Below are 22,512 nucleotides of genomic sequence, written 5' to 3'. Positions count from 1 at the left end.
CGTAAAAACGCGTCAGTGGCCAGTTTTTTCTTCCTCCATTTGAGGCACCCCCTGGATGGCCTATACTGGCCCAATCCGCCAAGGTGCCACTGAGGTGCCACTGAGCAAAGCACCCCCCCACACTGCTCCCTGGGCAAAATGTCTTTATTGACAATTACAATTATGCAAAAAAAAAAGTTTGCAGCGTTGGCCCTTTTTTAAGATCTCAGCAATTCGGCCCTGGAATACTGTCAGTCAACTTCTGTACCAAATCCTGACTGATGGCACTCATAAAATTTCAATGTTCTGTCCCTTGATCAACTTATTTATCATTTTGGCCTTATGGCATGGTGCTCCATCATGCTGGAAAAGGGATTGTTCTTCACCCACACTAGGCCTTCCTCCAAAAATCTCACTGTGTGTGCAGCACCTCACCTACTGCCATTCCTGAGCAAGCTCTGCATTAGTGGCATCCTGATACTGCAGCTTAATCATCTTTAGGAGACTATTCTGGCACTTGCTGGATTTTCTTGGGCACCCTGAAGCCTCTTCACAACTCTTGAACCGCTCTCCTTGAAGTCTTTGATGACCCAATAAATTATTGATTTAGGTGCAAGCTTAGTGGCAGCAATATCCTTGCCTGTGAAGCCCTTTTTATGCAACGCAATGATGACTGCATGCACATCATTCCTTGCAGGTAACCATGGTTAACAGAGGGTGAATAATGATTTCAAGCACCCTCCTTTTAAAGCATCAAGTCTGTTATTCTAACTCAATAAGCATGAAAGAATAATCTCCAGCCTTAAAGATTAAATCACTGAAATGATCTCAGCAGGTCCTTTTGTGGCAGGGCTGAAATGCAGTGGAAATGGGTTTATTGGGATTAAGTTCATTTTCGTGGCAAAGGGGGACTTTGTAATTCATCAATTGCCAAAATAAAAAATGAAGCAGCAAACAGGGTGGTAGTAGCTTAGTGGGTAACACACTCGCATATGAACCAGAAGACCCAGGTTCAAATCCCACTGAGCAAGTGTCCCTGAGCAAGTTTCTGTGTATAACCTGTAGTTAGATTTACGTAGATTTAAGTCGCTCTGGATAAGGGCGTCTGCCAAATGCCTTAAATGTAAATGTAAATTAAATTCATACTTGTTCAGTGGCATTCGAACTGGCCGTAAGTGGCAGATGGTGGTCTGTTCAATGGTCTCATGTGAGGGTGGACCTTCCAGCTTCTTCACAGCATCTTGTACAGCTTTCTGGGATTTTATCAGATCTTCCATCTGTGTGCAGAGCATGAATTGCAGACCACGAATATCTTGGAATCTGCCAAAACGTAAACATCAAAGTAAAAAATCTGGAAAAAGAAATTAAATAAAGTTTGCTCAGAAAATATGTTTTAGTCATAAGTCATTTAGTCATAGCCTTTACATTAATGGCATTTATCTACCATTCTAAAGATTAATTAACATGGAAAATACAAAAGATATTAAACATGTTATATATATATAAAAACCAACACATAATGTTTGATTAAAAAAGTCAAGTTGGCAAAATGTCATTTCTATGCCCATATCACTCACCCCTCAACATTGTATTAAACAGGAAGCAGCTTTTAAGTTTAATACTATTTTTATAAAACTACTATAATATGCTATTCATTTATGTTGAATATGTGCTATTAGTAAATCTAGTACATTAATCTGAATTCCCAAAAAAGGAGAGTGCAATGTTTGAGACTACAAAGATGTTAGATGCTTTTCAGCACAAGATGACACTACAGGCCAGACCTTTCAACAATGTTTTCTTTATTACAAGAAAAGACAAAAAAAAAAATAACTGACTGATTTTGAAGTGTAATGTAACAACATGGAGTGTAAGAGTTATACACTGCTAAAAATGATGAAGGGAGCACTTAAACAACACACTAGAGTGAAAGCTCTACCAGCATTCAAAACATCAGCCAGAAAGCATAGGAACTGAGAAGTGGTCATCACCTGCAGAATCACACCTCTATTGGGAATGTCATGCTAATTGCCTATAATTTCTACCCGTTTTCTATTCCATATACACAACAGCAAGTAAAATTGAGTGTCAGTCAGTGTTACTTCCTAAGAGGACAGTTTGATTTCACAGATGTGTGAGTTACTTGGAGTTACATTGTTGTTTAAGTGTTCCTTTTATTTTTTTAGGAAGTGTAAAATAAAACTAAAAAAATTGGCTAATTTCTGGCCTGTAGTGTTCCTCTGCCATAAGTGTCTAAAATGATTTAATACAACACAACAGAGCTTTGTATTACTTGACTGCCATTGACAGCTTGTTGGTCTGATCTTTGTAGTTGCCGGTGAGCTCATTCTTGACACGCAGCACCAGATCATCATCCACTGAGTGCTGGATAGCTTTCTGTGTGATATCCAGCCACCAGGGTGAGTGCATGTTAATCTTCGCCCACAAGGAGAGGTCAGACAAAAAACAAGTCACTACAACTTGTCACTGCAGTAAACGGTAGTTCCGTAAGTTAGTAGCACTCATAAACTAAATAATTGTGAATTTTGTAAATATCATGGTTGCTGGAGTTACTTTGCGTTTTAGCTCTTTTATGTTCTGTACAATCGGCTGAAGTGCCTGATGGGCTTCCAACACCTTAGAGTTCGACTTGGTCATGTAGTGCTGCCGTATCTGCTCAGCCTGGAATGCACACAAATATAGAAACACTGATGTTCATTCACAAATACAGCCACATTACTCATGTACACATCAAATTAGAAATCTTTTCATGTACTGCTTATTTTACTGTCAATCGATTTTAAATAACTTACAATGAATTGATCAATATTTACTGTTTTAATAATTCAGCCATTGTATATATACAGTGCCTCTGGAAAGTATTCTGTGGCCCTCATTCCGGTAATCATCAAGTGCTTTGAGAGCCTGGTTCTCCAGCACATCAAGGAGCAGAGCTACATCCAGATGCTCTTTATGGCTCAGCCTTCAACACCATAATGTTGATAATAACATTAAACAGATTCAAGAACATTTTTTCCCCAAAAGCCTCAACCACTCTAACCCCCATTCCCCCAGACTTCTATCGTCCAGCTGTGCAATATTAATATTTAATTGGCATTGAAAATATTGTGGAATATCTGCAAGTGCAATATAATTGTTGCCTGTCCAACATCCATTACTCACTGTACATGTTCATTCCAGTGAAATACTTTTGTGTAACAATGTACAATAATCCCATGTGAAATAATGTGCAAGTTTGTGGAATTTCTGACAGCTTGTATTTTTCTTGAATTATTTTCTACATATATGTCTGCAGTGAAGGAGTTGATTTTAATCTCATTGTACATGCTTACAATAAAAGGCATTTTATTCCATTCTATTCACAGTGCATCACTTTTTCCATATTCTGTAATGTTACATGTTATTCCAAAAGTATTTTTTTCTACACACAACACCACAATGATAATGTGGCAAATTTATTAAAAATAAAAAAACTGAGAAAGCACATGTACATAAGTATTCACAACCTTTGCCATGAAGCTCAAAACTGAGCTCAGGTGCATCCTGTTTCCCTTGATCATTTTTGGGATGTTTCTACAGCTTAGTTGGAGTACATATGTGGAAAAAAACAGTTGATTGGACAGGTTTGGAAAGGCACACATCCATCTAGGGGTGCTCTATCCAACCTCTTCTTGACTGTCTGATTGATGTCAAGAGGTAGATGGCCTTAAATTTCCTGGACCTAAATGATAATAAGATGGAAGGTATGCTTTTTGGTAATGGTGACCCCTGTATGGACCTCGCTTCATACTTCATACTTTAAATGATTAATCTTTTCATACTTTTTTCATCTGAGGCGCCTGGCCAAACTCAAGCCAGTTCTTTCCAAATGAAAGTGCTCCCCAAATTCCATCAGCACGTTAAGTGTACTACCAGAGGAGTGAACACGCTAGATAAGGTCATCAAGCGAACATCAAGCTAGGCTACAGCTCCCACACCTGGCCCAGTCTGACCACATGTTGATTCCTCCGCATCTGCTCCTCCACATTCCTCCGCATCTGCTCCAACTATCACTCCACCACAACCTGGCCTGAAGATGCCTCTCTTCAGCTGCAGGACTGCTTTGACAGGACAAACTGGGACATTTTTGAACATCCTGACCTGGAACTCTACACTGACAGTGCTACATTCTGCTACATTGTGCTATTTTGCTACAACAAGACTTGCATGGACACTGTCACAGTGGAGAAAAGTAACCAGGTATACCCTAACCACAAGCACTGGATGACAAGGTAGGTCCAGCAGCTAGAAACACCACATTCAGGAAGGCCAAGATGGATTATAGGAAGTTATAGGGGACGCTTGGCTATGCCTATTGCCATCCCTTCAAAAAACTGCAATTAGTGACCTAAATTTCCAGCATAATGGCTTCAAGTTTCTAATGTTTGTCAACAGTGTATTGAACCAGTAAATTATATTATTTTTTTAAGAATACAATTGTATTGCTTTGTGAAAAAGTGAAAAAACTAAAGGTGTTTTCTACTTTTTCTTGCAATTTGCTTGCATTAACTGCCCTGAAATGAGATTTTTACTTTACTTTATCTTTATGAGAATAAATAAAAGGTTAAAATCTATAGATATGCAGGCCCAAGTGTTGTATTTTACCATGTGAACAAAGAATTCTTAGATGAATAAAAATTAAGATAACTGCATTTAAATAGGAATAGTTAAAAATGGTAGAAAAAATGATTATTGTCCTAGTGCACAAAGAGGGCTATACATTTTGGAATAAGGCTGTAACCTCTCTCTACTGGCTCCCGGTAGCTGCTCACATTGAGTTCAAATCCTTGATGCTCACCTACAGGGATGTAAATAGAACTGCACCCTCCTATATCAATACAATACTACCTAGCTACACTCCTGTACGGTCTCTCAGATCTGCAAATGAAATGAGACTGAAAATTCCCTCTTCACAGGGTCTCCGATTCCAATCAACTCTGTTCTCCTTTGTTGAAACCCTCTTATTCAAAAAGTATTTCAGACAAATCTAACACTTACACACGCACATGCGTACACACTGCAGAAAATAATTATATATATATATATATATATATATATATACACACACACACACACACACACACACACACATACATACATACATATGTATATATACATACATACACACACACACACACACACATATATATATATAGGATAAAAGCGTCTGCAAAAAATAAAGTAAAGTAAAAGTAAAATTGATGTGCTGTGAATACTTTCTGGATGCAATGTATATCAGAGCACAGTTATACACCAACACGAGAGAATATCAGCGATTGTCAAGGAACAATTGAAAAATACACATTGACACATGACAGTTTGATAGCAGCTCACCTAAAAATGCAAACTCTTCAAGAAGGAGAATAATGATAACAATCTTTGCAGAAACAATAAGTCTTTGGACCTTCATTTCTCTGGCCCTAATATTAATCCTTACGGGTACAATAGGGCCTTCGCACTTTCTTAGGCTCTGCATTAAAAATGGACTCCCTATACGCATTACTTTAGTTAACCCAGTGTTAACAGTAAGACTGCATTAATGTCCATTCTTGCTTCCCTGGAAGGAGGTTCCTTTCTGAGCTACTCCTTGTCTAGGATTCTTCCATCCTTTGCAACCATTGCAAACCATTGCAAAACTACATAACAACTAAGGCACAATAGGCATCTTCAGTTCATTAACTTTTTTGCCAAGTGGCCATGCCCACACTCCTCCTTTTCATCCCCTCTTGTTTCCCCATTCACTTATAATGGGAAATTTAACCTGTCCTAGGTTCCTCACATTTCAATATATTGGAATGAAACACGCCTTCATCTGAAGTCAACATAATTTTCCCTTTCATTCTTTAACCCCCACACCTTAATCAATTTTTATTTATCCCTCCATCTTCCCATTCACTCCCATGCATTTTACAAAGCAACAATGACAACGCCTTTCAACCACCACACATTTCAACTATTCACCAAGTTTAACCAATTCAACCACATTTAACTCTGTCCGCTCATCCCCCTCTCCTCCACGTCTATTTTCTCTCCATCCTCCAATTCACTACATTGCATTTTACAGAGCAACAATGACAACACTTTCAACTACCACACATTTCAAATATTCAGCAATCTTAACCAATTCAACCATATTTAACCTCTATCCCCTCATCCCCTCTCGTCCTTTTTTCTCTCCATCCTCCCAATCACTCTCATGCATTTTGCAGAGCAGCAATGACAACTGTTTTAGAATTCTAACCACCAAGTATTTCACCTATTCACCAAGTTTACATAATTTAACCACATTTAACTTCTTTCCCCTCACCCCCCTCTCCTTCACTCCTCTATTTTCTCTCCATCCTCCCATTCACACCAATGCATTTTACAGAGCAACAATGACAGCACTTTCTACCTTTCACCAAACATTTCAAGAATTCACCAATTTTAACCAATTCACCCACATTTAACCTCTTTCCCCTCATCCCCCTGTGTCTTTGGAGGATTCTCCCATTTCACCAGCACATCACTTTCAATTTTACTGATTTTACCCAATACAATAATATTTTAGTGCCTGTAGATGAAAGCATCACATTACAAATGTACCCTCCACCTCCCAAAGAAAGATGGAGCTAGTCTTCAAAAATGCTAACGTAGCGTGGCCATGATGGATCACATTAAATTTGATGACTTTTGTAGCACCGGGTGGGATTTGAACCTGGGTCTTCTGGTTCATAGGCGAGTGTGTTACCCACTAGGCTACTACCATTGTTTCCCTGAGCAAGAAACTTAAACCTAAGTTGCTCCAGGGTGACTGTCCCTGTAACTAACTAAGTTGCTTCGGATAAGGGAGTCTGATAAATGCTAAATAATTTGCATTAGTGGGGTGAGAGGTTATTTGTGGTTTAATTGTTTATATTAGATGAATGGGTGAAATATGTGGTGGTTGGAAGGCAGAAAGTGTGACCACTGTTGCTCTGTAAAATGCATGGGGGAGAATTGAAGGATAGAGTTATTAAAGAGTGATAAAGAGGGGTGGGGTGAAAAAGTGAAAGAGAAACTTAAGATGGCCTTAGATGAAGGTGTGTAACACGTTTCATGTCAATATGTTGAAATGTTGAATCAAGGTGAAAGGGAAAAAAGAAGTGACAAATATTACGTCTTGGGGCGTGGCCACTTGGGAAAAAAGTGAATAAACAGTGGAGTCATGGAGATGCGGTATATTGAGATACAGGTGTCTACGATAAATATTGTGGATGTGAGAGCTTGCCAAAAAGTGGTCCCATGTTTTTGGCTGTTTTCCATCTGACATAATAAGAAACATAATCATGTAAGGAATAAACATGACTGGATATAAAAATAGCTAAATATATAAATGAATAAAAAGTATGTAATAAAGAAAGAAGACTCCGCTAACCTCCTCTTTTAGCTTGTCGTCCCTGAGTGTTGGAGGTATCCCAGGGTACTTTGAATTCAGCAGCTCCATTAAATTATGAGTAGCATGAAGTCTCTGTATATAGAGAAAAGTAACAAAGAAAACACTGGGGTAAAAATGTAGATGTTATGAATGACAAACACTGCCTCTGAACACAGTATAGCAGGGTATAGAAGGTAGGCATACCTGTAAGGAATCAGTTTTAATTCTGTATTTATGGTCTTCTGATGAGTAAAGTACCTCTCTGTACATCTCTGTAGCTTCTACAAACTCCCCTAAAGGTTTAGAGGACAGACAGACAGATAAAAACACATAATATTTTTGTGACGATATCTAAGAATCCTAAGGTAAAGGTGCACAGGAATAAGCAATGTTGCTTGGCAATGAAAGACAAGACATGGAACAATAGGCACTAATCAAAATGTTATCAAATGTTTTACAGTTTTCACAAACAATTTGTTATTAAAACACCTTTTTCATCTTTAGTACAGCTTTTGACACCATAGACTACAACATAACATTCAATTAAATCATCTTGAAAAGTTAGTTAGAATACTTGGGTCAGCAATCTCCTGTGGTGCTGGGTTCTGAGTCTGTTTTCCCTGCTTGTGCAGTCACACGAGCACTGGCATGCCAGCAGAGTACAGCTGATTTGTGTGATACGTTTATGGCTGTTTCTGACCCTCTGGTCTCCTGCGCAGCACCTTCAGACGGCGGAGTGGTGGATGGAGCGCTGTGGATGTGCGCTGTTACTGTCCAGTGTGATGAGACAATGTCGCTGCCTGTAAGTAAAACGCTTATGTCCCAGGAGCAAAGAAAATGCAGTGTCGTTAGTCTGTTGTTGAGAAGGCCAACATAACTGAAAAATCAGTAGCTTTTTTCTGAGATAAAGGGATCTTGAGGAGGAAGTAGACTCCTCCAACTGCTGATGACGTAGTGGTGGTTCCTCTTAAGTTTTGGTCTCAGGTACTGTGTTTAGGGCATGACAACGTGATGTCTGGACACTTAGGAGTAACAAAAACATATAACCGGATTTTGCGCCATTTCTTCTGGCCTGGGTTGAACTCCGATGTTGCTCAATATTGTCGATCGTGTCATTTTTGTCAATTGGCTGGTAAACTGAACCAGTCAATTCTGCCCGCGCCACTCTGTCCTGTGCCTGTCCTAACTGAACCCTTTTGTAAAATAATTTTAGATTGTGTTGGTCCACTTCCTCATACCAAAACAGGTTTTAAATATTCCATTTTCTGGAAGCATTTCCTTTACACTCACTAAAGGCTGAGAATATAGTGAGTGCCTTAGTCAAGTTTTTTTTCCTTTTTTGAACTTTTTTTGGACTCCAAACGGACCAAGGTTCGAATTTCCTGTCTCGCCTCTTTAATCAAGCTTTGGAACAATTAAAAATAAACCATCTGGTATCAAGTGCTTACCATCCTCAGTCGCAAGCATTTGAGCGTTTTCACCAAACTCTGAAGTCCATGCTCCATACTTATTGCTTCAGCTAAAGAATGGGATGAGGGTCTCCACAACTATTATTATTTGCCATTCGTGAAACTGTTCAGGAGTCCTTGGGATTCAGTCCCATTGACTGAACTGCTGTGGGGCAGTGTACAGTTTAGTTGGAACGATGAATGCCAGAATGCTTTTGTATCTGTGAAAAACCTTCTTTGCAGTACCCCTGTTCTTGCTGCTCCTGACTTCCAGTGCCCTTTCAAACTGGAGGTGGATGCCAGTGCTGTTGGAGCTGGGACTGTGCTGTTACAAGAAGATGCGGATGGAGTTGATCATCCCATCTGCTTCTTAAAAAGTTCATGAAACATCAGGTGAACTACAGCACCATCGAAAACGAGGCATTAGCATTGATTTTAGCATTACAACACTTCGAGGTATACATTGGGTCCACTGCACTACCTGTTTTAGTTTTTTAGGTGTTGATTTTTGGTGGTGGGGGTGTGACGTCCCATGGCGGAGTATGTGTATGTTCTGTTTGTGTGTCTGTCCCTCTCTGTAATGTTGCAGGGTGGCTCCTCATCAGCACATGATTGGACTCCTCCCCCTTCGGGTTAGCCATAAGTGCAATCGCGTCGTTATGGAATTTCTGCTGCTTTTTCCCATTTGCTATGTCCCTGACCCTAGACCAGGGACGTAACATTGGTCACTGCTATAGCAGCCTGACCACATTTAACCTCTCTCCTCTAACCCCCCTCTCCTCCATTCACCCTTCCATAATCTAATTCAGCCCCAATGTATTTTACAAAACATTTTTCAACATGCTCCAAGCATCACTCCCTATTCTGACTCCACTCTTCCTCTTCTTCCTTTTTTCTTACAATTTTACCAATTCCACGAAACTAACTAATTCAGCATTGATTTCATTCTTCCCCTTTATTCTTCCATTCTATTGTCTTTTCATTGCTTTCCAAGCCAAAATCGACATTTGTGCACCAACTTCCCTTTTCTAGTTGGGTCTGTCAGTATGACAGACCATTTACTATTGTGCTGGGAATTTGTTTTTGGCTCCCTGAGGGTAACCATTGAAGCTAGCGACCCAAAAATCAAGCAATGAAGTCCGACGATCTAGCATATGGGACGTGTTGGTGCCGCCAACGGGGGTTTGGAAAACCCGGAAAACTGGGAAAAAGGTAAAAAAGGACATGTGTTACATTCAAGGTTGCATCGCTAAGACCGTGAAAAGCACAAAAACAACGGAGAGGTCAGTCCTTCTGCATATTGTTTGTTTTGGTAGGTCGTACGGGCCACCCACAAATCAGGTTCAAAATTTAAAAAGTATGGTTTACTATTGTGCAGAGGAAGAAGTTTAGGAAAAAAGCAAAAAAGACCATATCTTGCTTTTGTGGCTGCCACGCTAAGACCATGAAACGCACAAAATGACATATTGGTTACTTCATTGGGGACTACCGGACGTCCACAATTTGTGACCAAACTATTAAAAGTGTGAAAAAAATTGGTTTCTTAAAATTTGTGATGACACGGTTCAGTGCACACACACGTCAGGTTGTGCAGCCTTTGGTTCTGCACGGATTGACATATGGCTTGGCTCGGTCGGATTTACAGTCTCTGCGCAATTCCCCTAAAAGCGTTTTTGGAACGCGTTTATTATCCTAGTCCAAAATTTTGTGTCCAGATGGTTTGACATACAAAGACGTTTTTGATGGTGTCTCGCCAAGACTGACGTTTTGACATATGGTTTGCCTCTGTCTGATTTATGGATCACGCACAATTCTGTTATTTCAGACTTTTTTCGGGACTTGTACCGAAGAAACGCACACCGGCGTGCTATATATCAAAAATTTGTACTTTATTGTATGAGGTGTGCTATTACTTTTATAAGCGATCGGACTGGGTGTGGCGAGCTATTAACGCTCAAACAGGGTCATTTGCCCATTGAAATGCATTGAATGCTTATTTTAGCATTGGTAGCATTTGTAAAATGGGGCCCCTTTTAAGTGGTACTCCTACAGTGTCATTGCCAGCAAAGGGGGCCCTACAAGGGGCTCATACAGCAGCATCGCCACTTTATTAGGGATGCTCGGTCCTTCTGACACTTAAAAAACTTGCCCTTTTAATTTAGATTTTCTTTTTATTTAATTTATCTTGTTTTAATTTTAGCTCAATTAAGCATTCTAAGCTCCAACACATTTTCATTAATTTACCTTTCTTGAGCTTCAAATAAAGAACTTTATGTTAACCAGATTTTATATTATATTACATGCATTTGCCATTTTTGAAAATGTAGTGTAGTTACATCATGAAAACAATATGCTTATGAATAACAAGAAAACCCATGCATTCATTATACAGACAGATGAAAACGGAAAAAAAAAATTACCAAACCAAATGTGAACTAAAACAAACAAGTCCTAACGGTCACAATTAAAAAGTGACTGTTCTCAAATCATCTGACCATGTTTGATCCTGTTTTGCTTTTTGAGAACAGTGACTGTTCTCAAACTGAAGTACAAGCATGGCACCTCAGCTTATGGCTTGGACGCTGTTTGTGTAGTATGAGTAGAAAGGTTGCATCCGAGTATAAATCATGAGCTATCTGCTTTTGCAGCCAATTTGTTTGTATAGCTTAAGCATGTACTGACCATACATTGTTTCAAAAAATGCACATGCCTGCTGTAGTGTTTGTACCTTTAATAATATGAATTCCAGCCAGGCCATTCTGGGCGCACACCAACAATCGATGAGCTTCTTCACACTCCAGTCGACATTTCTTCTGTAAGGACTTCAAGAGCTCTTCCATTGTCATGGTGCTACAAAGGCAGGTAGACAGATTAGGACGATATGGGATATGGGAAGAACAGAAAAATAAAAAACTGGCATAATAACAGGGGCGTGTGTATACTTTTTATATACACTTTTTATATCCATCACACATACAACATCAATACAGATAGGAATTTGACTTACCTTGTCTGAAATGGAAGAAATTCCCCCCTAACAGCTTGAGGGTGACAGCAGGCCTGACGCAGGCGCAGCAGTGGATAAAGAATGCAATGCACAGTGCGCCGGTCCAAACTCCCAACTCGCAGAGACCAATCAGAGATCTTACGCAACTTCAGAAGAGCATCCTGGGAGCATACCTCATGTTGGCGGTTGTAGAAATGACCTTCTACAGCAGAAAAGGTCAACCAATGGATTTCCTCCATCTGAGGAGGAACCTGGATCTGGGGGTGAGAAAACCAAAACTACTGAGCTGACCTCTCTGCACCTGAACAACAGTTAACTCCCTAAAAAAAACAAGAATAATTATTTGTAAACCCCTTTGCACTAACAAATGCAAAACCACCAAGATCATCTCAGTGCCAAAGAATTCAACTGTGTCCTGCCTCAATGATTACCGGTCCATAGCACCCATCATTACATAGTATTTTGAGAGGCTGGTACTGAGGCATAAGAAGACCCAGCTTCCATAGAATTTGGACCCACTTCAGTTCGCCTACTGGCTAAACCGCTCCACAGATGATGCAATCTTGTCTGCCCTTCATGCAACCCTCTCCCACCTACAGTCCCGGACTTTTAATGAATCAATTGGTGTTAGAAATAGCTCATATGAAAAACGAAAACCCTACCAAATGATGTTTAATGCATTGAAATGAATTAGTTTAACTGAAAAAATATTTATCATTTAATCAGAAAGGTCAAATTTTGGCAAGACAAAAGTTTTGTTGCTTATACAGAAATTGACCAAATTTACTGCAAATACAAAAATATGTTTTTAGTGGTGCTGTGAGATCTAAATTAAATATCTTGTATGACTTCCATGAGCTTGAAGGACTGCATCCATGCGGTTTTGCAAGGATTTATACTATTTATTGATGAAGTAATCAGGAACAGCAAAAAAAAAAAAAAAGCAGTCTTGCATGCCTCCCAGAGTTCATCAATATTCTTTGGTTTCATCTTCCATGCTTCCTCTTTCATCCTACCCCACACATGCTGAATGATGTTCATGTCTGGTGACTGGGCTGGCCAATTCTAAAGCATCTTGATCTTCTTTGCATTGAGGAACTTTGACGTGGCGATGGACGTATGTGATGGAGCACCATCCTGCTGCAGAATTTGGCCTCTTTTATGGTTGGGAATATAAAAGGTAGCTAAGATTTCTTGGTATTTCAGACTACTGATGTTGCCTTCCACCCTGCAGATCTCTCGCACACCCCCATACTGGATGTAACCCCAAGCCATGATTTTTCCTCTTTTCTGGGTGAATCTTGGATCCATGCGGGCCCCAGTAGGTCTCCTGCAATATTTGTGGCGACTGTGGTGTAATTCAACAGAAGATTAATCTGAACAATCCACCTTCGGCCACTTTTCCTTTTAGCAGGCTGTGGGCCTTGGCAAATGCCAGACAGTTTCTTTTATGTCTTTTGTTTAGTGCTGGCTTCTGGGCACTGGTTCGACCATGGAGACCATTTCGAGACAGAATCCGACAAACTGTTCTGGTTGACACAGGGACTTCAGGTGACCAGGTTTCGTGGAGCTCTGCTGCAGTGGAAAATGGGCTGGCCTTGAATTTTTTATGGCATTTATCAGACACCTTTACAGGGACTCAGGGGTTAAGTGTCTTGCTCAGGGACATGATTGTTGTAAGTGCATTTTAACCTGGGTCTTAGGGAAGTGTGTTACCCACTTGGCTAATACCACTTACGAAAAGTCTCATTTGCAGTGGAATATTCAGATTAAAATGAAAAGTCTGTTAGCTATAACAAAGGCCTCACAATTCAGACTAAAGCCAGTCATATTAAAAGTTTTCATGAGCTCTGATTTCTTCAGGAAAATACTGCGCCATCAGAGATTTGGGAAGTAACTAGGGCTGCAACAAAGAATCGATTGAATCGATGGAGTTCAGCAGCAGGGTAAGTCGCTACAGAATCCTACTTTTGTTCCGTTTTGAAGAGAGGAACGTAATGTCCCTGGTGCTGGTGTTTAACTCGCCGCGGAGGAGAACTAGACGGGGACTTACAGCACCACCTACAGGTGTGGAGGAGCAATGAAACAGCGTTCTCTGCGTCTCCGTGTGGACGACTTGCCTATTGTGTCCCTGAGCAAGACACTTAACCCTAAGTTGCTCCAGGGGGACTGTCCCTGTAACTACTGATTGTAAGTCGCTCTGGATAAGGGCGTCTGATAAATGCTGTAAATGTAAATGTTTACCCGTCATCCAGCTTGACAGGCATGACAAGTTAGTGTTAGCTCGTTAATAACAGTAGTAAAGCAGGGATGCTATAGTTACTTTGCATTAAAGGACTAAAGACATGTTTTTATTCACTAGCCTTTTTTGGACCATTCATTTTTCAATCTGTTGTCATGTATAACTACACTGCAAAAAAAAAAACTACACTTTTCTTACCTAGTAATTTTGTCTCGTTTCCAGTCCAAATATCTAAAAAATCTTAAATCAAGATTACTAGACAAGAAAAATGGCATGAGAAAATTAAGTGATGCTTATCTCATTAAGATTAGTTTTCTTACCCCATTGGCAGATAATTTTGCTTGTTTTAAACAAACAATCACTTAATTTTGAGATGTTTTATCAGAAAACAAGACATAATTTCTTATGCTATTTCAAATGTATCTTGATTTAAGATTTTTTAGAGATTTGGACTGAAATTAGGACAAAACTACTAAGTTAGAAACATATTTTTTGCAGTGTGTGTGTGTCAGTGTGAGAGATTGTGAGTGTGTGCGTCTGCGAGTGTGTGCATCCGCAGTGTAGTGTAGAGAACAAGTTCTGACATTCAAACAAATCCTGTTAAATTTTCTGATTTGTATTGTTCTTTATTTTTTTATAAATTATTTATCGTTCTGGCAGCTCAGGTGGCACTTTATTTTACAAAATAATTATTATAACAGCTCAAGGAGCAACATGTTTGTGCACTTCCTAAAGATTTTGGTTCTGTTTTTGAATAAAGGATTGGAAATGAATGCTTTTCTTGTTTGTTTGTTTTTATCCGATTCTACGATAAAAAAAAAAAAAAATCGACAGATTAATCGATTATTAAAATAATCGTTAGTTGCAGCCCTAGAAGTAACACCCCGTCCGTCCCTCTGCTCACCGCAAGGGATGTTATGAGCAGAGCTGTGACACATGACTGCCGCAGCCACAGTACTTAAAGGCTCTGTGCTTCACCCGACAGTGAAGAAGAGAGGACCTGACTCACCGTAGTCACAGATTTTGTTTACGCAGTCCCTTCTGAACGTTTGCATTTGTTAGTGTGAAACTGCTGTAGCGTCTGCGTAGGATCACAGATAGCCGATCTTCAAAGACCCCCCTTTTGACCTCTGACATTTACATATAAATTACAAACCTGGACCCTCAGCCTGCACTTATCCTTCCACCACTGTCACAAGGATGCTAAACAGATCGGGGCTCCAAGCTTCAAAGCATTCCAGAGACCTCCTGTCGGGCTCCACCCTTGCAATACACAATCACGCACACACTTAAACACATTCTCTGTATCTTGTGCTAGGAATATGTGATTATAAGTGGATCCCGTATACGCATACGTTGTGTGTACGTTCCCTTGTATGAATTATACTAGTTACAACTTTCTATTTTGCATTAGGTAAACTCTAATTACCTATACTTGTGTATCTCTAGTGGATTTCAACTTTCCTACCTCCTAAAGGTGTCAGAAGGAACTTCTCTTTATTACTGAAACAGTGATGCATACTATGTGATCACAAAATGCATCATACAATTTCTATAAGGTAGAAATTGTAACTGCAACGTGCCAGGAAAGCATCAAAAAGCGCTTCACACAGGCACGCATCGCTCAGAAAATCTTTCTTCCTCCTGAGACACGTCTTTTCAACACTTTGTTAAGCTCACTTCTTGGGCTTACTCTTTGGCAAGTTTATCTTCAAGTAACTTCAAGGAAGACCTCCAGCTCAGGCCCTAAAGGTCGAGGATCGTGACCCTATCGCATCAGGACTCTTTTGCATGAAACAAGGACCAATGCAAGTAACGTCTATAACTATTTAGATGCACGTTTAAACCCCTTTTTAAGGTGAACTTTTATTCTCTGACGATTCTCATTAGGCTGTGGTTAATTGATGTGTAATACTGCCATTCTCTTTTCCTTACTTTCCTTTACCCTGTATGTATATGTTTGTCTAATTGTTGTATGTTAGTTATAGCCGTGTTTATTAAATTCTTTAAATTCACAATCGTTTGTTTCTGTGTGCTGCCCACATCTGGAGTCACTGAACGTTGACCCTTTAAGCTACATGCTAAATTACTGCTAACACGCAGAGTGGGAAAGCTACCTTTCCTGGCAAAAGGGGGGATAATCGTTCCCAGAATTGATAAATAATTATATTATCTGCTCCGTGGACGGACAGATCAAGTAATTGTAACATTAATTCTGCTACAGTTTATCCCAAAATCTAATCTAAACGTTTATTATTAATTATAACCAGTTATAATTAATTATAGATATTTCCTTTTGAGCAAATTCGTTACACTGCTGTCTTGTATAAAAAAAATCTCTATAATATATGCCGACCTGTCATGGTTGACCAGTGAATCAGCTGATGGTGGTCTGTTCATTGGTGGACGCCGCACCACCCAATCTCGCTAACCTGCAAATGTAAGCTCTTGATGTAACAAAGCATTAAGGTTAAAGAGTGGCTTAAACAGGGGCAGGAAGGTGCCACTGTGGTGCCACTGTGCAAAGCACTGTCCCCACACACTGCTCCCTGGGTGACTGTCATGGCTGCCCACTGCTTACTAAGGGTGATGGGTTAAATGCAGAGGACACATTTCGTTGTGTGCACCATGTGCTGTGCTTGCTGTGTATCACAATGACAATCACTTCACTTCACTTTCACTTTCAAGAGTGATTAACAAATCTCATTACTTCTAACAAAAAGGAAATCGAAGGAATAATAACAATAACAACTAATAATAATAATAACAACTTTTAAAATGTATTTATATGATTAGTAATACAACAGTAATGAAAATAGAAGAAGGCCTATGCATGTTCCCACACTGGTTGCTTTGTTTGAGCAATTACGCTAACCGCCCAAGCCTATTGACTGCTGCATGCTCGTACCTCCCCTCTCAGTACATATATTGTAAGAAAGCAGCCCCATAACCAGGGGGTTGCCGGTTCGAATCCCTATCCGCCAAGGTGCCACTGAGGTGCCACTGAGCAAAGCACCATCCACTCCCTACTCCCTGGGCACCTTTCATGGCTGACCAAGGGTGATGGGATAAAAGCAGAGGACACATTTTGTTGTGCTGTTTATCACAATGACAATCACTTCACTTTCACTTTCAAAACCTGGCTCTCAGGTTTTGCCGCTTACACAGTAATTGGGGCTCAACACCTTTGGAGTGGTACACTTACAGGTTCCAACTGAGTTCTTCCACTGACCCTCCACAACTGCAGTTGCATGCCATTTGCAAAGCATAATTTTTGAAAACCTCTTTTGACTGCAGATCTGAACACAGCTAGAACTTTGAGCTAAGATACAGTGCACCACAAAGTGTCACAATCTAGATGTGACACTTTGGTAACCAACCCTGTTAGAAAAGATAAGAGCAGCAAAAGACAATAGTTCAGTTGACTGTATAATATAAAAGTTCCCTGTACAAATAAGCAAATAAGTAGTCCTAGAATAGCAAAATAAAACAGTGAATGAGAGTTGTAAAAATAAAAAAGTCAGTATATACATAAAAGATATATTTGTGAGATGTACAGAGGGGGCAGATATACACATGTTTGTCAGGATCTGGTCTGAAATGGGGGTTACTCCGGTCCAGGATCCGGACCGGAGTTTCATTGTTGTCATGTGTAATGTTCCCTAATCGTTGTCACCTGTGCCAAATGTATAAAGCTGCCCTGTTCGTTTCTGTCCGCTGTCAGGTCTTTGAAGTTATGTTCCGTCCCGACCCCTGCCTCTCAGTCCCGTGTCTGGCGGCGTTGAAGGTGAGGAGCGGCCATTCAGCGGGGCGAGCCGGAGACTGACAGGGAGTGGCGGACTCATGCGGACGGCGGACGAGGTGCCGGTACCAAACTGGCCCGGAGCCGTCTGCGCTGGAGAACCGCCGCTCGTCCATCTGGAATACCGGACCATTCATTCATTCAGTCATTTATCATTCCTCTCCGTTCATCTCATCCTTTCTCTCCTCGAATCGATTCCACTCGATTTCGCTTGTCCAGTCAAACCCTTCAGATTCTGTGTATGGACTTTTCCCCCCTCCTTCAGGGACTGCTTTGTCTGGCCCGCCAGGTGTCGTGCCATAAAAGGGGGGATTCTGTCAGGATCCGGTCCGAAATGGGGGTTACTCCGGTCCAGGATCCGGACCGGAGTTTCATTGTTGTCATGTGTAATGTTCCCTAATCGTTGTCACCTGTGTCAAATGTATAAAGCTGCCCTGTTCGTTTCTGTCCGCTGTCAGGTCTTTGAAGTTATGTTCCGTGTTCACCAGTGTCTACGTCTCGGATGTCTCCCCTGTCTTGTGCTTCACAAATTAAACCCCCGGTTTCGTGATGTCAGGTGAAAGCGTCCTTCATTCCACGTCTTCTCGTCACTCTTCGTCCTCCTCTCCGTACACCCGCCGCGTCATGCCCGCATGGACGTGACAATGTTGCACTTAAGAGAAATGGAGATGGTGTACTGGATGTGTGTGTTTGTGTGGTCAGCTGTTGTAGAGCCTGACAGCGGTTGGCAGTAAAGACATTCTGAATCTCTCTGTCCCACATCGTGGATGCCGCAGCCTGCCACTGAAGGAGCTGCTCAGTCCTGTCAGGGTCTCCTGCATGGGATGGAAGATGTTGTCCAGCAGGGGTGATAGCTTTGCCACCATTCTCCTGTCATTCACCACCTCCACTGGGTCCAGAGGACATCCTACAACAGAGCTGCCCAAATTCTACTACACCCCTCCCATGCTGAATTCCCTCCACTGGCTTTCTATAGCTGCCCTCATCAGGATCAAAATACTGATGCTTGCATGCAAATCCTCAGATCTCTCATCACTCCTCGCTCTGAACCACTATATCTCCAATCCTCCAGAACTGGTCAACTGGTACCACCATCTCTCAAGATACCAGGAAAGCATTCATCTAGACTATTCTCTGTGTTGGCTCCTAGGTGGTTCTGAGTTCTGGTATCTACAGATCTGGTCCAAGTGAGCCATATGAGGGATTGTGTCCCCAGAAAAAAACACTCATCTAAAAGAGGCATCCTCAACACAGTGAGTGTAGTTGTTTTTAGCTAATTTAATTTTAGTTTAGTCTTGTCTTTGCATCTAGCTGTCATTTTAGTCTAGTGTTTCTAAGTTTCAGTCAATTAAAAGTCATTTTAGTCATAATTATCAATGGCTAATTTAGCCTAGTTATAGCCAACAAATACTGATGTCATTTTAGACTAGATTTAGTTAATGAAAACTGTATTTAGTCTCTTTTTATGCAATTCGATTTAACCCAGTCAATGTAGTGCCTAGTAAAATATAAAACAACATTTTCTTTTATTCAAGCAAATTTTAAATAATAAAAGGTATCTTATTACTATCATATAGTCTCAAGAATACACTACATCCATTCCAAACACGGAAGATGGCCTAATTTGTTTCATGTTCTTCACATATTCTATTTTCTTTTCCACTTTCCAGAGTCCAAAGTCCAAAGGTCACTTTATAGTTTTCTCCCTAGCTTGTGGTAAACCACCGCAAATATCCTAAAATCGAATTAATGCGCAAACAGGAATTGAGTAAGTGACGTCATCTGTGCGACCGAATGGGCGACTTGTGAAACATAAGTGAAAATAACGTCTCATATTTTCATCAACAAAAATGAGGAGACATTTGTGTACTTTTTATTTTATAAATCATATTTAGTTTAGTTTTTATTAGTCAATAAATATATTTTGTTATAGTTATAGTCATATGAACAGCATTTATGTATCTTAATAACGTTAAAACGGTTCATGACAAAGATATTTTGTCATACATTTTGTTAATGAAAACAAAAACAGTTTGTATGATCCCTTTGGGGATTATGGCACAAGTTTCAGTAGGAGAAAGAAACATAATGAGAGAGCTTTCTGTTGAACAGTATGATTGGAATATTCCACTTCCAGAAGACGATTAAAACATAGCTTTTGCAGCTGTAACTAGTCCAAAAAAGAGTGTCACATAGGATTTGTCATGGGAAAGACCCAAGTGGTAGGCCACATTCATAACATCTCACGCAGAGTGCTACGCTTTCAATAGGATCCCATGGATCAGAAATTCTTCTCACCCGCAACAGGACTAAATCAACACAAGGAAAAAATCCTGCAGATCATGGAATTAGACCAGTGTCTGCAGCAGGCTTTCAAGGCACGAACGGGCAAAAAGCAACAAATTAAAAGGGCCAGACTCAGCAGATGACAAGTAGCAGAAAACACAAGCATGTGCACATTTGAGTAAACGCTGGTTTTCCTTACATCAGTATGTTTTCATGGATACTATTGCAGTTATATCGGACACACTGATGTGTGGAAATGGCAGAGGATGTCAAGGACATTTACACATGTGAGTGTATCTATCTTATCTGCTGAATGTGGCACCGCTTTGTGTACCAAAGAGAGCTGCTGAACATTTTTTTAATAATAATTCTTATTATAATACCTAATTATGTATTGAAATGTGCCTTTCTAAATCCAAGTTCATCTTACAGAAAATAAATAACAATTACCTCAGGGGAAGGATGAATGGGAGAATTAATGGGAAAACTGTGAGATTTGGCTAAAGTGGAGGCTGTACCAACAATTAATTACTGTTAATTACAATTAATTACTATTTTATTACTGTTTAATAAAGAGAAAGGTAGAAGGGGAAAATTGGGTTAGGAGGAAATGTAGAGCTAGGTGTAATCAGCAAGTTGATATTATATTTTATATGGACAAGAAGGAGAATATGAATAATTAATAAAAGATGTCCAAATACTGAACTGTGTTCCAGCAATGGTGGGCTGCACTAGTGGCTGTATTGTGTGACAAAATGTTAAACATTAAAGAAGTGATACTGTGTGTTCTGTTTGGGCCAGAAGTCTACAGAGAAAGTTATTCAGTAATTACATGGAGGAGACCAGCACAGAACACACGGGCCTGCTGCTGTTAGATGGCTAAGAAGGGGTACACTTTTAGTATATGCACAGAGTTGCTGCCTGAAATAAAAGATTTCAGGAAACTTTCCATACGTACAGAATATGCTCAGCTAGAGAACCACCAGAACCATAAGAATTAAATCCAGGGCAACACCTGTAATGAATGGAGTTCTGGAACCTACTACTGGAGCAAAAATATCCTCAGAAAGTGTCTTGAACTTGACTGTACTTTATAAATCAACCCTGACTAGAGACTGTATCTACAAACCCACAAGGTGTTATATCCTGGTGGCATGTCTTTTCACAGTAAGTGAAGTACATGGACTCATCCATTTACTACTGTTGTAGTCAAGACCGCCTAATCAGAAACATTGCCAAGACCGGAGTGTATAAAGACCAAGACACTGCCAAGACTTTAGGGTACCAAGACTAAGACCAAAAATAGACTAAGGCTAACATCGACATCACATTATTCAGATCAACTGTAGAAGAAAAAAGTAATTGCTGTCAAGTGTCATTACTCAAATTCATGTTATCTTTTACAAGGACTGATGGAAAATCGTATTCTCAGCAATCCTCTCCAATAAACATTTAATCAACAACAACAACAACATTTATTTCTTATATAGCCCAAAATCACATACAGTATGTCTCAATGGGCTTTGACAGGCCCTACAGTTGACACCCCCCACACTTGACCCTTCTGCACACAAGGAAAAACTCCCCCAAAAAAAAAACTCTAGGAGAGAGAAAAAAGAAAGGAAGAAACCTTGGGAAGGAGTGATACAGAGAGGGACCCCCTTCCAGGGTAGAGTGAGCCTGCAAATGGTGTCAGTGCAACCCTGCACTGACACCATTTGCAGGCTCACTCTACAGTCTAGTAGGGTTGTAGGGTTGGAGAAGTCCAGGATGTAGTCAGTGTCATGGTCTAGATTACGTGTCCATAATGATGTTACTGGTCCATTTGAAGATCCCTATAGCTGTAGTTGTAACGGTGGTGATGGCTGTGGTGACCCTCTGGTTTGTTTCATGGTATGTCCTTGTTAAGCAGTTGTCAGGAACCAGGATTTATTTGCTGGTCTCTTCACTGGGGTCTGCCAGTAGTCTGGGTGCTTGATTCCGTGTCTCGGAGAAAAACAAATAGCGGCAGACGGTTGCAATGTACGGCCGATACTGAAGTATGTGGTTATAGTGGTATATTGGTGCTACAGTGGCCCAGTACCCAAACTAGGACAGCCTAACTAGGGTGAATTTAACTTTGTCTGTGTCTAACAGGGGGACTCTGTGATAAACTGGACTTTATATGTCACGTCCGTGCCGGCTCCGCCCCCCCCAACACGCTCACCCTCCCCAGAGTATTAGACTGTGTGTCCGTGTCATGTCGTGTAGCCGCGGGTGCCCGGGTAAGTCCCAATTCCAATTCCGGATGAA

At 40.4% G+C, this 22,512-nt stretch overlaps 1 protein-coding gene across 3 annotated transcripts in view; it reads right to left on the bottom strand.

Annotated features, from left to right (window-relative positions):
* Window positions 1-22,512, bottom strand: part of shprh (SNF2 histone linker PHD RING helicase) — an 89,195-nt gene that overhangs the window by 20,909 nt on the left and 45,774 nt on the right. For all 3 annotated transcript variants that reach the window (XM_028982162.1, XM_028982163.1, XM_028982164.1), the window contains 7 exons: window positions 11,891-12,147; window positions 11,612-11,733; window positions 7,640-7,728; window positions 7,436-7,528; window positions 2,554-2,661; window positions 2,273-2,415; window positions 1,126-1,299 (listed from right to left, as the gene is read on the bottom strand). In XM_028982162.1, the coding sequence (XP_028837995.1) occupies window positions 1,126-1,299; window positions 2,273-2,415; window positions 2,554-2,661; window positions 7,436-7,528; window positions 7,640-7,728; window positions 11,612-11,733; window positions 11,891-12,147 (986 nt within the window). The remainder of the gene's footprint in view (window positions 1-1,125; window positions 1,300-2,272; window positions 2,416-2,553; window positions 2,662-7,435; window positions 7,529-7,639; window positions 7,729-11,611; window positions 11,734-11,890; window positions 12,148-22,512) is intronic.

The sequence above is a fragment of the Denticeps clupeoides genome, chromosome 1 (assembly GCF_900700375.1).
Source record: "Denticeps clupeoides chromosome 1, fDenClu1.1, whole genome shotgun sequence".
In the NCBI taxonomy this organism is placed as follows: Eukaryota; Metazoa; Chordata; class Actinopteri; order Clupeiformes; family Denticipitidae; genus Denticeps; species Denticeps clupeoides.
Note: the sequence above shows the minus strand (reverse complement) of the source record. Positions and strands in the feature narration are given on the sequence as shown.